Consider the following 18,740-nt stretch of genomic DNA (forward strand, 5'->3'; position numbering starts at 1 on the left):
ACCACTCCTAGCTTTACTTAAAAAAACCAAAAATCTTTGGCTCTCAAATTTCTAGTGCTCCATCTCAGCCCAGAGGGGAATTTTTCAAAAGTAAGTGTACAGAAAAATCAAGGAAGCTGTTTGAGCTATAAAAGCAGTGATTTTTTTTTTGAGGTGCTCCTGATAACTAAAGACCTGCTTTTTTTTCAAGAATTCAAGCCTGTCATGGATTTAAATCCACCAAGAGGATTAGAGAAGAGGACAAATATGACAATATTTGGTTTAGAAATAGAGTTATTAACTTTAATTCCTTACTTTTACATGCATGAGTTGGTGCCTACAGAGATTACTCCTCACAAGGGATTAGAAATATTAGAATGTAACATTTGAAAAAGCCTTCTCACATTCTCTATAGCTCTGTTAGATTTCCTTCAGCTTAAGAGGGACCCTGTACATCACAAGTTTCTTAATGGTGATAGCTGGGTACAAAGGGGATACTGAAGAATAGATTGATATTTACATCTCTGCAAATCTGTGTTAGTATTTTATAAACTCTCAAGAAAATTACTAACACCACCCCCCACCCCCAAACTCTGAAGTTCAATATTTTAAAACTATATTTATAGTTTTAAATAATTTTTTAAATTTTAAATAGTTTTAACCTATTTTTATAATATTTTTAAATATTTTCAGTATTTTAATCATCCTGCAAGTGCTCTAAAAAATGAGTTTGAGGAATTACACAATGAGCAATCTGAAATATATCATGAGAAATTGTAACTTTGTTAAATGATAAAACAAAAAGTGTGATCTGAGGTCATTTTTGGAAGACAAAAAAAGGTTAAGTCCTTTAATTTCTCACAGGATCTATTTCTGTACTACACACTGCATTCTTTCTGTGGTCTCAAGTATTTTTCATATGAGGAGAATGTTGCATTTGACAGGAGCAAAGTTTTCCTGGGGAACAATGTGGAAGACACAATTAGTAATGTAGTACATCTCACAAGAAAACTTGGTATTTCTGTTTTCATTTTAAAATAAACATTTTCTAGCAATAAATACTTGAGAATTACAGTCTTTGTGTCAGAATTTATATCTACCAAATATGCTTAATGTGGTACATTTTTTCCCTTGATTCTCCACCTTTAACTGAATTTTGCCCTGAAGAGTTTGCAGCATCCAGAAAAGATAAGCGATGAGTTAAGACATGGAAGCTATGTTATCCCAACTCTTGGGATGTGAAGCCAATGTTTAGTGGGATTTAAAACAAAGTTTAAATGTGCCCTTTCCAACAGGGAGCAGCAATCAGCTCCTCCCTCTTTGGATCTTTATAATAATCCCACTCAGGACACTTTAGGCAATATACTGAAAAATCTATTTGGAATCGAGATCTCTTTGGTCAATGAACACTGATGTAAGAAACACTGGAAAATCTGGTAATGCTTCTTTCAAGAGTGTAAAAAATACCCTTGACAGAGAGTGACAGCAGTAGGCACTGGTAGACAGGTGACCTTCCCAAGTACAACCACATATGGTGTTTGGAAACAGCTGTTTGGCTGAAGCCTCTTGGGAATCACTTGATAAACCAGCCTGCTAAAGCCCCACCCTGAAACAACACTGAGGGATTCCCTTCTAAACCCCTACAGGCCCTTGGTCTCCCTTAGCCACTAACAAAATACAGCTACAAAGAATTCAGAGCAACTTGCAGAACAGGGCAGGATTTCATCTACTGAATAAGGTGGAAGAAATAAGCCCCTCTCAGACTGTTCCTGCTCAATGAATAACCACACTTGTACTTGTTCCAGCTTCTGGTCTAACCAGTTCTTCTCTGTACCTTAAAATTACATTCAGACAGAGCTCAGGTTTGTGCATATGTCACAAGGCAGGAATCCTCCACTCTCTCCACTTTAAAAACAATTCTCAGCACAGAGGAATTGAATTGGTCTGAACTGGAGCATGGCAATGCAGTGACTTCTTGGTTTCCTAGTTCCATCTATGGTGGAATCAAAGAACAGAATCACAGACTGGTTTGGGCTGGAAGGGACCTTAAAGCTCATTGATTTCCAAACCTCTAGTTCCAAACTCATCTAATTCCATGGGTGGGGGACACCTTCCACTATCCCAGGTTGCACCAAGCCTTGTACAACCTGGCCTTGGGCATTTCCAGGGATGGGGCAGCCACAGCTTCTCTGGGCAAGCTGTGCCAGTGAGAAGAGGTAGAGCTGGCTTCCACTCAGCTGTTATTTTATTTTGCCTTTGGCTCTATGAATGAAGAGTTCAGGCCAACCAATTTATGTTCTTAACCTGTGCTGACAAGTCCCATTCTTCCACTGCTGACCTCAACCACTGCTTGTTAACTCACAGTGACACATTCAGTACTGGTTGATAAAAAGGAAGATGTTTGCAGCACTCTCTGTCACCCCTGGATGACACAGAGCAACCAACAATAATGCAAAATTGATTGTCCTGTACCAGATAATGCACTTCCCCTTAGCCTAGGTAGCCTTCAAATTGTGCAGCAAAGCAAGTGTCACTGTGAGGAGGAAAATGGTAACTCTATTTCCTGGCTTGGGAGGGCCAAGTTCTGTCCAAATGGGCAAAACTTGAGTGGGCCTGATCCTTTACAGTGATCATATAATAACATGATTTGGTGTATGCTTATAAAAACACAGAATCAAATAGGTGACATCAAACTTCTTAATGCACAGTCAGTGCCTGAAATGAGCTTTCCAAAAAAAGGCAACCATTGCTGAAGTGACATTGTGCTGTATTTTCTCAGCAACACTCATGGGATATCACACGTGCATGAAAATGCTCAGCTCTGTGATGGCTCACCCTAAAAAGTCAACTCACTCTCCTATTTTTGCTTTCTACTGGCTCCCATTCAGTGGTGAGGCTGTTTTACAGCATGTGGCCTGTTTAAGGTTGCACTCTGTAACTCAGATAAAAATGTCTGTCAGCTCCCCCAAAAGTCCTTGCTGGCATCTTGCAAAAACAAACTGCCATTGTTGTAGACCATAGCAACTTGACTTCCTCCAGCTTTAGCCAGTTTCATGAACCACAATTATACTTGCTGCTGCCATGAAGTCAAAAGTATTTTCAATCTACCTCTCAGATGACTGAATATAACAGAAGCAGTTTTGGAAGCAGTATCTGGAAATTAACTTACTCTTTCTACATTTTCATCCATTATTCATACTAAGGGATCTGCGTATAGAAATTCATATCAACCTTTTCCTTTCCATATCAATTTCTTCCTTTCCATATCAAGCTTTTCCTTTCAGAAATGGTGAAAATTCTTACTCCTAAAACACAGCTGGCTAGGTGTTTGCTCACATATATAAAATACACATGTATATATATACACATATATATAAAAATATATATCCTCACAGCAGGATACATATTCTTCATGTATGACTGATTTCTTGGCAAATAGAAAACTGTGTGAATTAACAGTTTATATAAAATAGATACTTACATAAGGTCACTCTGATTAAATCCAGACATTCACAAAATCAATTTATTGAGACACCTATAAGAATCTCAAAAGGGTAATATTGGCAAGCAGCCTGAACAAACAAGAATATTCCATCTTCAAAACTGCAGTTCACTTCTGACTTTCAAGTTTTACCACTAACTAACAGCTATTATATTGCAATACTCTGGATAATATTTTGTTTCCCCAAAAAAAGTAATAACTATTTCTATGGACAGCCACTGAAAAGCCAAAAAAGGCACATCTGTGTGTGTTACTCATGAGCACAAATGTTAGGAAGCAGTGAAAAACTGAGCAGCTTAGTTAAGGTAAACTGAAAAGTTTTCAATAATAAACAGGTCAGTTTATTTAAAGTCTCTCATAAGCACCTTATTTTGAGTGATTGGGGTCAAAAGTATTTTGATCAGAACGGGCTGACCTCCCTGCTCATGTTTACTTTAAGGAAATGGAACCTGTGAAAGGGCAGAAATGAAGCTGGAAGGAGCAGGAAGAGCTTAGGATGAGGTAAAAGGCAAGAACAAAAGGAAGGGCTCTTGTCTGATGATAGAGCCAGTCAGAGATGAGGAAGACAATGATTCAGAGAGCAAAATAGAAGAGATTTGAATTTAGAACACCTTTTCAACACAAGTAACCTGAAAAGCAGGATTTGGAGTAAATTTTTTACTGGTATTACCCAGATAGGCATCTCCAACCCACTCTGCTATCCTTTAGCAGGTTGAATTTATTTATTTTAAAGCACAGGTTACAAAGGCAAAGTATGATGCTCCCACTTTTCAGAAGCAAAACAAGAAACTGAATTTTCAAAAATAAAGATTAGCTCATACAGGAATCTCTCCTTAATCTAAAGGCAAATAACTGCTTGCATTTTGAAACACCTTGTTTTCCTTTGAAACAGAAGGAGAGTTATGACTAGGACACAGCCAATCCATAGAAGATTTACCAGGTATAGAAAAAGTGGTATTAAACCTTCTTTGAAGTTTAACTCTGAATGAACTGCATCTCTCCAGTCTCACTCTGGTTACCCTTTGTCCTGTGCTGAAAGCCTAAGAGTCACAGAAAACCTGGCATCCTTCAGCATCTCTCTGTTGCATTTACATGCAAAGTGTAGTAGCTGGAAAATTAAAATACCAATTCAAATAATTACAGAGGTGCAGTAAATTTGTTTTTAACTGTCCATAATAATGTTCTTTTCTGTAACTATGAGAGTGCTGGTTTGTTAGTTTTTACTCATAAAATATCCCGAAGGAAAAAAAATGTTTGCTAGTATAAATGTAGAAGCTACAACTCTGAGATATAATCAGACAATATAACAGTTCTCCCAAACTCAGACTGAAAGATAAATTTAAACAATTAATTACAGCAATGCAAACATGTCAGTTGAACTTTGTAAGCCACAAACTCCCTGGTATTTCTGTATACATTAAAGAACTGTTCAGGATCTCAAAGAAAGCAATTTTAAGGTAATGACAGGTTTAAAAAGGAATTTAATTTAGGATAAGAGAAGACCCATTTCCTCTTTCAGTATACTTCCATATGCTACAAATAAAAAGATTTATCAAAGAACTTTTCCTCTCAAATGTAATAAGGAGCTCCTTTAACATCTACCATGGCAGTCCAGCTTCCCCTGATAAACTGCACACTTTAGGGAAATTAGTTTTTTTCCATCCAGAAAAATATCCTATTGCTTTTACCACAAAAGTTTCATTTTTTGGTGAGAAATTTTGTATGTGTAATTTGAAGGCAGAACTTTTCTAGTAAAATAGAGAAAACATAATGGCATCCTAACTGTAGAGTTTGGGTGACTCCAAAACAGATTCAACAAACATGTGCATCTACCAAGACTTACTAAGAAATCTAAGAAGTTATTATATCAAAGGATTCTGAGTGAAACTTTTTCCAGTCAGCTTTATCCAAGGAGAAATCCAAGTAACACAGCCTGAAACCAAAAAAACAGGCACTAGGAATAAGAAGGTAAAATGAACTTTCTGGACATGACTTCCTGAAGGAGCCATGTTTGAAGAGCTATGCTGAGCTCTTTCTTGCAGCTTTCCACCCCACCTTGGAAAACTACAGATGAGCCACTGTGGTTCCTTCCAGCCTTACCCATTCAGTGATTCTGGGATTTGTGCCAGGCAGGACTGGAGCACAGAGAGTGCAAAGAAACTGTCAAATCTCTGCAGAGAAACATTATGCAATGGATTCAGGCATCAGGTGTCCAGAAGTAGCAGAACATACTGCAAAGCAGATGAAAGTAGAGACAGATCTGAACTGCAAACTCATCCTCTGCTTCCCTGTGTATGACCTGCTGGGAAGGCAGCAGATGAGGAATGTTAGAGGCAGGAGAGAAGCAGGGGAGGATTAACTTCATGTAACACAAGAGCACCTGGAATAGCAAGAGGTCAAAACAATAAACAGCCATAGTCAGTGATGCCTAAAGAGGCTGACCTGGAACAGAGGCTGGACAGAGTTAAAGGAATAAAGTTGGTATTTATTAGAAGGCCTTCAAAGGCTTTCATCTTGGGCAGTACCAGAGCCCAGTCGTGGCTCTGCCCAAGATGGACCCAAGATGGATGAGCAGTCACGAGTTCTCACACTTTTCTAAGTTTTGGTCCATTTCCATATTGGGGTCAATTGTCCAATTGCAGCTTCAGGTTATGAAGTCCCATCCTCCCAGACTGCTCTCCTCAATGTGCCATTGTTGTTTACACTTCTTGACCCTAAAGCTGTAATGGTGTCCTTGGTTCTCAGGCTGGAAAAGGATTGTATTGTCTGACTACCCTGTGAAGAGAAGTTGCTAACATAGATGAAGTTCAGAGTCACACACTAAGGCAGTACAAAATCTAAAAAATATGAAAGCTAAAACTTAAGGCATCACCAGGAGCTGCAATCCAGAAGCTGATGCAGCAGACTTTGTCACAGCAGGCAAGTCCTCCCAGTGCACATGTGCTACTCACTTTTCCACATCCTCCAACACTGTATGCTATGGATGACTGGTGAAAGCTCACATTAAGAGGTGTTATTATGTTTTTAAAAACCAAGAAAACAAAGTTTTATCCTCTAGTAAGTTTATTGTATAGCCATAAAATGCCAGCCTGTATCAAAAGGTGCAAGAAGTTCCACTTTGCTCAAAACACTCTCATGGTATTTTATTTTCCTTTCATTAGACACCATAAATTACAAGTCTACCCTTGGAGAGTCTCCAACTTTATCCTCTTCTACTACAGCCAAAATGAAGGATTAATCCTAGAAGCGGTTGCACAGCTGTGCTCTCCAGCAAAGAAGAGTCACTTGGGGCAAAAACTCCTTACTAGGTTTTCTCAGGGCTGCTTTTCCCCTTTGGGAAAGGTAAATTTCCCTGCCCATCCCACCACATCCAGCAGTGCCCGTTACCAGATGTGGACCACGGAAATAAAATTCTGTCACTCAGTGCACTGTCAGGTTTCAAACTCCAGAAACAGATGTAAAACTTGTGGATATAAAGCATCAAACTGAGTAACTCAGAGGATACTTACCACCCGTTGTTCCTCCAGCCAGTTTGTCAACATTGTGCTATCATCTACATTATTTCATCATTTTAGGATATATTTATATGTACATGATGTTTTGCAGGACACAACTGAGAGAACATGAAACATTTTCACTACGCCTTTTGTTTGTTCCTTATACTTGCTAAAAAGGATGTGCTTTTTCTTATATATTTGAAAACCTATTTCATGTGTTCAGTATAAAAAAGCTGACATGACTCTGTACAGGAAAGACATTTGATTTCCAGATGCAATTATCAGAAACTTACAAAGAGCTAATGATTACAGAAAATCACAGCTTAGTCACTGAACAAACTTGTATTACTTGAAGAAATGGATAACTCAGCTTAAGTACTACTTATCTTCAATATAACATTATCTCCCTCGAATAGCAATCCATTTTTGAAAGTTTCTGCTCTTAAATTCCAGGGAAAAAAATCTCTAATATGAAGCACACCACCATCTATATTAAAATCTCCCCAACATTTCAGTAGTTTGCATAATTTATTTTCTCAACTACACAGATTTTCATAACAGCTTGCCAGCCTTGTCTTTGTGCTTAGAATAAGCTCCCCAACCTGATTTAACAAGTGCAGAGAACTGATGAGGTACTTATTTCAGTTTCCTGAACATATTTCAGTGGAAGCAAAAGCTCTAAAGTCTGGTACAATGACCAGAGTCTGAATTCAAATTTCTGACACAGCTCTTTGAAAAGGCACCTGCAAACCAGTAATATTTATTATTTTAGAAAATAGAATGTAACCACAGTTAACTTACTCAGAATCCAGTTCATGGAAGCCTATTTGTGCCCTTGCTCACTTCTGAACCATTCAAATATAACCTAGAAGCTCATGAGGCCAGTTCCATTTCAACACCCTGTGAAAGCAATGCTGGCATAACTCTGTGAAAGCCCCATACCTTTTCTCATGAGTCCTATTCCATAAAACCAGAATTATTTGATAAAGGATACAAGGATTGTTGTCATCAATGCTGCAATTGTCCAGAATCAAGGAAATGCCATCCAAGTCATACACCTAAAAAAACCCAAAAGTTTAATTTAACAGATGTCTCAACAATACTAACAATGTTTCATGCAAGAAATATATAAAAATGTGACAGGGATGTTTGTTTCATCAAAAATATTAAACATGTTAACATGAATTGCAGAGTAAACCTGGTGTTTTCAGCATGAGTATCACAAAACAGTAACAAGTGGGCTCTAATTTCATATTCTCCATTTAGCAAGTGTTTGACTGAGGTCTTTTCTGTTTCTCACACTGAGCCAGATAAGCTATGTTCACTTAAAGCTCCTGCTTGCTTCCAGAAGAAAGAACCATCAAAAACCGTGGAGCAAAAAATAGGAAAACAAAGACGTTGAAAAATACACCTACACATACACACAAGTTTGCATGAGAGCACATCTGCTGTACCTTCAGTAGCAAGGTGCTTCTTGTACACACCCAGCACAAATTCTTTATATCAAATAAGAGCCATGGATGTTTTTCCTTTGAGAAAGTGTTCCTTATTTTACTGGCAAAGGAGCAAAGATGAGATCTGGTGTCTCTAGCTCCTTGTGCATACACACACATGGGAGTTAAGGAATTGCACTGCTACATTTGTGTGTGTGCATGAGATAGCAACAAATAATTCTAACAGACTCATGAACACACCTTACCAAGATCTTGGGACAAGCTGATCTTAATAATAAACCTGGAGAATTATTATCTTGTGGAAAGTATGTTCCATTTATGTAGCCTCCTGAGGTACACTGTAACATCACACATGCATGCCTTCATAGCTTCACATGTCCCTTCCAACCTCAACCATTCTGTGATAGCCAAGCTATACTTGTCCAAATCTTAAATTCTTTCATTTCTTAAAATTTCATTTCAAACAAAGAACTGCCAGTTAAAGGAATTTAATGTAATGCCAATTTAGGCCGTGGCTTGATGATGGTGTTCTCTCTTCCATCTTTTTTGCCCGTAACAAGATGCATTTTTATGTACCAAGGAAAAAAAAAATCTCAAAATCTACACTGCAGGATCATCAGCTTTCTGCAACACAAGTTTTGTGATATGAGAGGCAAGTTGAGTAGATTTAGATGTGAAATCCCAAACAGCCTATGGATCAATAAAACTGAATTCAGAGACAAAGATGAGATCTGGTGATCTCATCTTTGAGAGCACATGCCTCAATGAGCACATGTCAAAGATGAGCACATGCCTCTTTTAAATTCCTTTCCAGATAATGTCATTGCAGAGTCTCAAGCTACATGAGAAAGCAGGGGTGACAGACAAACAGACAGGCAATGCTTACATGCATAAGAAGCAAAGAGCACTGCTAGATCTTAAAACCCACCTTGCACATCTGTGCTAACATGCCTAACTTTACCTACATGAAATACAGTTAATAATACAAGTTTAAAAATATCCATTCCTTCCACTAAACGTTTGTGTTTTCTCCAAAGGCCATGCACCACGCACAGTATCACACTTCAAAGCTTGAACAAGCAGTGACCTTTAAGCAACACAGCACTTGCACGTGCTTGGGAAATGCTGGTTCTTTGATGTGCAGGCTGCAGTCAAACTCTGATGTGCCTGCAATGCTACTGGGATCAAGTGCTGTCAACAGAAACAAACCATGCAATAATATGCTCAAGTTTGATTCAAATGAGATGTCTCCTTAACAGAGTAAGCATTTTGGGAAAGTGCGATTCTAATTAGGATCCACCAACATTTCAAAAAGTTACTGCAGGAATATGAGAAGATTCCTTCAAAGTTATGTGGGAACAGCAGCAGCAATCCACAGCCTCAGTGATACCTTCATGGAAAAACAAGTTGCTAACTGTGACTGCATTCCCCCTTGGAATTTCTTTAACATCATACAATTCAACTGTACATGCAATTTGCAGGAGTTAGGCACAGTTTTGGCACCACAATGTGGTGACTTGACATGGACAAAGTGAGGTCCAACACAGACTCATTTTGCTTGAAACACACAATACTTGCTAGTGTAGCCTTTGCCAAATCTGGCAGCAGCAGCAGAAGAGAAAAATGGTGCTAAACATCACCCAGCATTCAACACTGCCCTGCAAATCAGATGAATTTGTACAAATTTGCATCAACACCACAGCATACATTAATGTACTGCTAGTAACACATTCTCCTATTCTCAGTCCACAAACCCCAGTAATCAGATGATCTTTCTTTGCTGATTTCCAACCACTGCTATAAAAGTGATTCTTAATTCTCTTGTCTTCTTTCATCAAACCAAAAAAAACTAGATGGAAATTAAGTGTTGTCTCTAGTCTCTTATGTGACTAGAGACAGCTTCTATAAGATCATCAAAACTTCAAAAATTCATTTAGTTCTAAAGCAAAGTGAAAACTGAAGACTTCTCACTTTGAAGTTCTGAAAAAATACAGGGATAAAGGTTGAATAACAAATCACAAGATACCTTTCAGCCTTTTTAATCACTGTTGTAATAGGAAGTTCCAAGTCAGTCTGGCAAGCTGCCACTGTTTTGGTGGCTACAGTATTTTTGTCCTCCATGTCAAAAGCACTTTATGAGTATCTCATTTTAATCTCAATTAAAAAGAGAGACTGTTTTGTGGGTTATGTGTACAGACTTGTTATTTTTGGGGGATATTTTTTGTTTGTTTGTTTAAAGTTTTGTTCTCTCTTGTTTTACATTTTATATTACATCAGAAAAACTTTTCTTCTGGAACAGAATTCCAGACATTCCATAAAAAAATCCTGATTTTGCAAATCCCTGACATTGACAGAAAAATAGATTACCACTGAGCGCTCCTGTTGAAGATTTCCTCATTACTGTTCTACACTAGTGATCACTCACCCTTCCAGACAAATTTATTTCTGCATAATTGAACTAATGTCACAAACTACTTCAGCAACAATTTTACTGAGACAACAGTCACACATTTTATAAATAAAACCCCTTATGATTAACAACTTTGCCTGAAGAAGATACTCTCTTGAAATCAGAGTATCCCAGACAGACTAAATGATCTCTCATATGCTAAAATGAAACAAAGAAAACAGAAGACTTTCAGTGATATATTTAAAAGATTTATTAGTAGTAAAACAAGGGAAGCAGTGGCATGAGAGAAATACTTTTCAATAGAAAAAATGTTTCAATGCACTGAGAAGCTTTGTTCAAGTTAACATTCATTAATGAATGAATGCTCACCCTGAGGAAAAAAGGTGACTCTTTCCACAAATGTCATTTTCCACACTTGATTTATTCTTTTAAAATCAAATTCTACTTGGTTTCTCATCAGCTGTGTGTTCTACAATCTCCTACTTTAATGAGAAATAGAGATGTACTAACAAAGGTGTTCTGGATTGCCAGCCAGTTACAGAGTGGCTAGCAGCACAGCATGCAAATATAAAATCTGGAAAATACCACTGTATATGAGCATGACAAAGAAGTCTTCTCTGTTTTTTTAAGAGAAAAGTATTGATCTAAGGTTTGTAAACTGGTTGAATGAAAGTGTTATTCTTTAACAGGGCTTGGAGAGCCTGGGGGAAGGTGTCCCTGACCATAGCAGGGGGTGGGATGAGAGAAGCTTTAAGGTCCCTTCCAACCCAAACCATTCTGGGATTCTATGACTCTGATCAGCTTAACCAAAGAAGGGGGGGAAATCCCTGTGTATGCACATTATTGAGAAGTTTAATGTTTCTCACACTGCAGAGCAGAAAGGGGTTTCCTTTGGTTTGGGGTCTTTTTCACACCTTTACAGATTCAGGATTAATTCCTTGATGATTCCAAGATTTTGTCAGTAACAGTGTTTCATTTTTAACTGCAAAAGTAATCTGAATTATGATCTTTTTATGATAGCTCACCATTTTTCATTTTTGACATTTGCAACCCGTTTTGCTGATGTAACTGCAGTTAAAAGTAGCTCACAGAGAGTTTTTCCACTGACAATTTTTACAAAGTGTGATTCTGGCAGCATAAAGTTTTTGTATCCTTTCCATTATAGTTTTGGAAAGTCCCAAACTGCCAAACCACAAAAGAATTCAGAAAACAAGCTGAATGATACTCTAGGTTACAGCAGTATAACAGTTTAGTATTTGCTCCCTTTCAGCAATTATCTACAACCATAGCAATAAATAAAAGCAGAATTAATCCTTGCACCTTACACTGCACCCCCATGACCACTGAAGACATCAGTCATCGAATGACAGGGTCCACTTGCACCATAACACAGCTCAGATCCACACAATCACTAACATTAAAAAAGACTTCCAGGATCACCACATCCAACCTGCAACTGATCTCCACCTTGTCACCCAGAGCAGAGCAATGAGTGCCATGTCACTGAACACCTCCAGGGATGGGGCTCCACCACCTCCCTGGGCAGCCCCTTCCAATGCCTGCCCAGCCTTTCCATGAAGAAATTACTCCTGATGTCCAACCTGAACTTTCCCTTGAGGGCATTTCCTCTCATCCTGTCCCTTGTTTCCTAGGAGCAGAGCCTGACCCCACCTGGCTGCCCCCTCCTGTCAGGGAGTTGTACAGAGCCAGAAGGTGCCCCCTGAGCCTCCTTTTCTTCAGGCTGAGCCCCCTCAGCTGCTCCTCACAGGACTTAGAGAATGCCCAACTGCACTCTAAAATACCACTGCTGATCCTGAATGCCTGCCCACCCTGGACAAGCAGATGAATGCACTACTTAACAAACCTCTCTGTGGGTTGGGAGCTGTTTTTATTTTGTAAACTATTTTCAAGGAAAACAAACTACTAGATAGGTTAGGAAGCAAAGAATGTCATGAGGTTAATACAGGAGCAGGGCACATTGCAGCTTGAAAACCATGTGTGGTGATTCAAGAGGTGAGCACATGAACCAGCAATGATCTGCCAAAGGCTTACCCACATTTTGAGGTGCAGGTCTCCATTGCCCAAGCCAATGGGACCCAAGGTCTAATCCTTCCAGTGTGATCACAAAAATTATGATCACAAGAATTACAACAACCATTACAGGAGGTGTGGAATGCAGGGTGGAAGGAAGGACAAGATTAATCAACCTCATCTGAAGTGAACAGTACACTGGTGAAGTCTGAAGGCTGCAATAAACTTGGGTTGATAGAGCTCATTTCAGCAGAGCTTCTAAGTGCATGAGCAGACACAGAGCTGGGATGACAGAATTTGGCACTGCCTTGCTGCATTTTTCAGGTGGTCCCTGGGGCTGCTGGCTCCTGAGAACCTCCACTCCTCTGGGCCACACTCAGGAACTGCTGAGTGCACAGTGCAAGCCATGGGCTCTGTCCAAGGAAATCTGGTGGGGGAAGATTGAGGGGAGGAAGAGGAGAATGCTGGGATGTGCAGGTGAGCTATGCCAAACTCTGCAATTTGCCCTCAAGGCTAGAAATGGTCCTTCAAACACTTACTTGCTGTACCTACCATGGACTGGCCCAGCCCTCATGTGACACTGACACTGCTTCTTTGCTGACAATCCAGACTTAGAGAAAGCTGAGCAATTATTCTCTGCATTTACCTGAAATTCTAAGAATACACATTTCCTTTTAATGATTCACCAAGCATAACCTTTGCACAGGATCAGACTCTCTTATTAAGATAAATTTAGCCACCTTGTTGAGATTAAGATCAGCTCTACATTTAGAAAACAAGACTCCTGATGTTGTGATTTATATGTCTATAAAAGCCATATATATGGTATGCATGATATACAAAAACTCAGGAATGCATGCTCTAGCACTAAATTTCATGCTGAAAGCTTGCTGATGCCTCAGGCTACTGAGCGAGATGATACATGAAGCTGTACACAAGGACATTGCATAGTTGGTTCTTAATTTGCCTCTAAATTACAACTACCAGAGGGTTTTCTGACTATTTGTGCCTCTAAATGTCTTGTAGTCTGGTAATAACAACTGCAGGTACTACAAAAGTAAGATTCCCCATTTCTAGCTGAACTCTTACATCTGTGACAAACAAAATTCTAGGTTTTAAATTTGCAAAGGTGTTGTTCAAAGTTCAAATTGTTTTAAAAACTCCATAATAAATGTATCCTTTCGTAGGGTTAATTTACCTGAAAATATTATTGCACTAAACTAATTACCTGAAAATATTATTGCACTATGTGTGTATATATACATATATATATACATATATATGTACTCAAGCACTAAGCCAATTGTTTATACAATTTTGAATGTTCTGTTTTGCTTTATTTATATTGTTATTTATTTTCTTGCAAGAGATCATTAATTTGATGACAGCCTATAAGGACAAGACTGTATATTTTAACTGAAAAATACAAAGAGTTCTTGTTTCAAGACCTTTTCATTAGTCTATATTAAGTATATATACACCGTGTTATTAAAAAATATTTAAAGGAAAGCTACACAAGCACAGCCAACTCCTCCATTAACAAGGAAAAAAGCAAGTCCATTAGCAAGAAAAAAAAATCTCTTATGAACAGAGCTTGAGGGTACATTTCCACAGATGAAATTTGCACCATAATTAATACAATCATAAAACCTAGAAACTTCTTCAAAAAAACCTTTGATTCTGTAAGTCAATATGTTTTACTATTTTTAAAAAGAAACAAATTTCTATAGGAGTTTAATAATGAACACTTTCATTTGAAGTTGATTTTCAAAGGAGCAGGTCAACACTTTTACAGAAATGCCTGCAGGAACAGGCTGACAGTAATGGTGGGTCAGAAGGTGAGAGAAGAAAAAGCCTTGAATCAGAATCTCAATCAGCTGACACCAGGTTGATCTATTGTAGGGGAATTATAAGCTTTTTTTTTTTTTTTTCTCAGCAGCTACAAACTCTAAAAGCATTTTTTAAAAAGTGCATTGAATGGTAAGGTGCTCATGACTCTGTGTAACTCAAGAGCTGGACCTAAGAGGTGACACTCCCAACCACCAAATACTCCATTTGGATTGCAGGTTCCTGAAGAAGGGGCAGTGGGCAATGTCCTCCCAAATTGCCTCTGCTTCCTGTGCCTGCAGCTGTGGGGAACAGACAGAGCTGAGACAAATAAACAGACCTGGCAGGAAAATACTGAGGGAGTGACATTCAAGTAGCAGGGAACAAAAGTTAGATGCAGGTTAAAGAGAACCTACCAATTTATGAGTAATTACTCAGAGCTGCTTGCATTTTTGTTTGCAGGCAAAACACTGCTTTATTGTTATTATTTTTAGCTACAATGCTGAAGAATTGCCTGAAATAAAGGCCTTCAATATTTCCAAAGCCAAATGCACAATCATACATTTTCTGGACTCAAGGATGAAGAGATTTTTAGAGAAGTTGGAAACTCTCCTATGTAAAATTTCAAGCCCTAAACAGCTCCATGGGTAGCAACCTTCATTTTCTAAAAAGACAGGAAAAAATTGAAGGTAAATGTTATAATTTCCCCTTATTAAAATTCAACATGTGTTGCCAGCTTCAATATGAATCCACTGAGCTCCATAATTGTGTTTTAGAACAGTAATTGCTAGACCAAAATCTAAATCCTTCTTATTCTGTTATGGGTAAGATTAATGTCAAACCAAAGCTGACTGTAATGCTAAAACATGCAGAAAAACATAGAGGAGAGACACTTATATTCAATACTTATTCTAGTTTATGAAGAACACAAAAAATTCTATCTTTACAAAATGAAGCTAATCTTCATCACAGAATCATGGAATGGTTTGGATTGGAAGGGACTTGAAAGCTCATCTCAATTCATGCCTTGCCATGGGAAGGGACACCTTCCACTAGACCACATTGCTCCAAGCCCTGTCCAACCTGGCCAATTCAATATTGCACTTCAAATACCAGTCAGGTTGTAATAATGTAAAACTATTAAAGCAAACTCAAATATTGCACATGAAACCCCAAAAATTATTAGACTGAAATGAAGCACACTGGCTATTTCTACTTTAGAGTCAGTAAACTATTTAAATTTTTTATCAAAAGCAACAAAATTATATTTTTTTAAGTTAGACAAGCAGAATGCATAACAAAACTAAAATGAGAATGCTGCACCAGCCTTGGTTAAACCCATTCATACTGCACACAGAGCCCCTGGGCTGGATGCTCTGTTCCACAGTAAACTGTCATCAGGGGATTGTCACTCCCAGGGTTTGTATCATGACCTAAATCACATCCTGGGGTACACACACCAGTCAAGACTTGTGCATTCTTGCACTTTTCAAAGTACTGCTGCCTTGCAAAGGAAGACTTGCCAACTTCTGTAAATTCATACCATGTACGTTCATATGATTTTGTCCTATTTTCCAGTATCAGTGTCATTTTACTTTCTTCCTTTTCACATCAGTAAGATTGTGCCAGAACTCATTTTTAAACAAAGGTCTTTAAGAGATGCCAAAATACATCATCATACCAGTAATAAAAAATTATCCACCAAGGTACATAGAAAGTATTCATGGTATTTTTTTTTTAATTCAACAGTGCAAATTTTCTCCCAGGAATTGAACAAGAATTATGATTCTTAATGAACAGAGTAATTAGGAACATACTTGAGAATCTCCTTCACAGTGTATTTGTGTAATACAATTTGAACTCTGCTTGTAAGAAGATTATCAAAGGGAAGTAAATAGAATATGTATAATACAATTATTTCTAACCAAAAATAATACCAATCTTCTCAATTTTACCCAGAGAAGCGTTCCTGGAGTAGTACATTGAGGCAGTTTTTATATATCTATGTATGTACATTGAATCACAGATTGGTTTGGGATGGAAGTGACCTTTAAAGATCATCTTGTCCACTCTCCCTGACACCTTCCACTATCCCAGGTTGCTCCAAGCCTCAACCAAACTGGCCAGGAACACTTACAGGGATGGGGCAGCCACAGCTTCTCTGAGCAAGGGGCTCACCACCCTCACAGGGAAGAACTTCTTCTCAATATCCCATCTAACCCTGCTCTCTGTCAGTGTGAAGCCATTCCCCCTTGTTCTGTCACACCAGGCCCTGGTAAACAGCCTCAATATCCTCTTTCCATTCTTCTTGTCAGCTCCCTTCAGGTACTGGAAGACCACGCTACAGCTGGGGTTTCAACAGAGCAGAGCAGAGGGGAAGAATCAACTCTCTTAACTGCTGGCTACACTCCTCTTTCAAGTATATATTATATTATATTTTTGTATCCATGAATATATTTTCTATATTACATATCAACACAGATGCACATATCTATATATATAAATCACGCACACATGCCTATATATATATACATATATATTTATATAATTATATAGCAAGTAAGCCCCTAAATATCTAACTTGTATTAATTATTAATTCCCTCATTCTTCAGTTAGTGGAAATACTCAATTTCATAAATGAGAACAGTAAGACAAGAACAGAATTTTGACAGAAAGGCAAGTGCAAATAAAATCAGACAGAGCTTTCTTCTGTCCCTCCTCAGATTACTGCTTTTCCACCTCAGAGGACATTTGTGATAACCTGCCAGAATGTGTCTGCAATAATTATTGTACTGAACTTGAATCCTGCTGTATCTTGCAAAGCATGACTTTGGTCAAAACCATTCATTATCTGTGTATCCAAACTGCCAAGAGTTCCTACACCTATTTCACCCATTTGGAACAAGCACATTGTAGCAAGTTGACCTTGCCTTGATGCCAGGTGCCCATTAAAGTCACTCTATCACTCCCTTTCCCAATGGGACACAGGAGAGAATAAGATGGAGAACAACCAGCAGGGTGAGATAAGGCAGTTTTATTACAGTAAAAGAAAAAGAAGCAAGATGCTGCATGCACAGAAGCAAAAGAAAACAAAGTCAACCTGTATTTCTCATTAGCAGCAATGTTCAGACACCTCCTGGGAAGCAGGGCTTCAGCACACATTCCTCCAGGAGGCAAACACTGAGGAATCACAAACGCCCCCCTTCCTCCCCTCTCCCTTAGGAGCTGACATCATATGGTATGGAATATCCCTGAGGCTAATTTGGGTCAGCTGCTCTGGCTGTGTCCCCTCCCAGGACCTTGCCCACTCCCATCCCCTTTGTGGGGGAAGGAATGTCACAGGACAGCAGCCAAACTCTGCTGGGTCATCAACACCTGCCCAGCTACCAATGCACAGCACAGCACTGGAGGGGCTGAGAACTCACCTCAGCCAGAACCAATACACACACAGACATCTATTTTCACTCAATCCTCTGCCAGGGGTGACAAAGGGCATTATGGAATTCCACACTGTGAGGATGTATCTGAAATTTAGGGAGTCAGTCTTGTAGACGGGGATTGTTTGGGCAGACTATGCATTATTGTTACTATAGGACATGAAATAATACAACACGGACATGCAGCTCCTCCCAGATAAAAAGAGAATTTTTAATTTCTGATTCCAACATTTATAGATTTCCAAAAGTGACAGTGGATTGGAGGGTGACAGTGCCACTTCTCCATTGACACTGGACAAACCAACAGTCCATCACATTTCTCCTCCTCTATAAAAGACAGCAAAACAGTAAGTTGTTTACATAAAGTGTGTAAAAAAGTTTGTTACAAGAATGTAAACATCAGAAGGCTTAGAAAAGGCTTAGAAAAACTTAAAAAACCAAAGCAACATATTATCACTTTCTTTTTTCAAGCAGAGTCCACCGGAGACTCCCTCAGTCCTGGAAGGTAGATAAAAAGATGTGCCAACCTGTTCTCTGCTTCCTTAGTGTCCCTCAGGCTAAGCCTATGGGGACCTGAACATACAGTGACTCTCAGCAAGTGCT

General features: G+C 38.7%; 1 protein-coding gene across 2 annotated transcripts in view; it reads right to left on the reverse strand.

The window, feature by feature from the left end:
* Window positions 1–18,740, reverse strand: part of ATXN10 (ataxin 10) — an 85,788-nt gene that overhangs the window by 9,370 nt on the left and 57,678 nt on the right. The window contains exon 10 of one of the 2 annotated variants that reach the window (XM_084205506.1): window positions 7,973–8,036. In XM_084205506.1, the coding sequence (XP_084061632.1) occupies window positions 7,973–8,036 (64 nt within the window). Of the gene's footprint in view, window positions 1–7,972; window positions 8,037–18,329; window positions 18,465–18,740 lie in introns of those variants that run through there. The other variant, XM_084205507.1, reaches the window with a different exon arrangement.

This window comes from Fringilla coelebs (assembly GCF_963513975.1).
Source record: "Fringilla coelebs genome assembly, chromosome: 5".
Classification (NCBI taxonomy): Eukaryota; Metazoa; Chordata; class Aves; order Passeriformes; family Fringillidae; genus Fringilla; species Fringilla coelebs.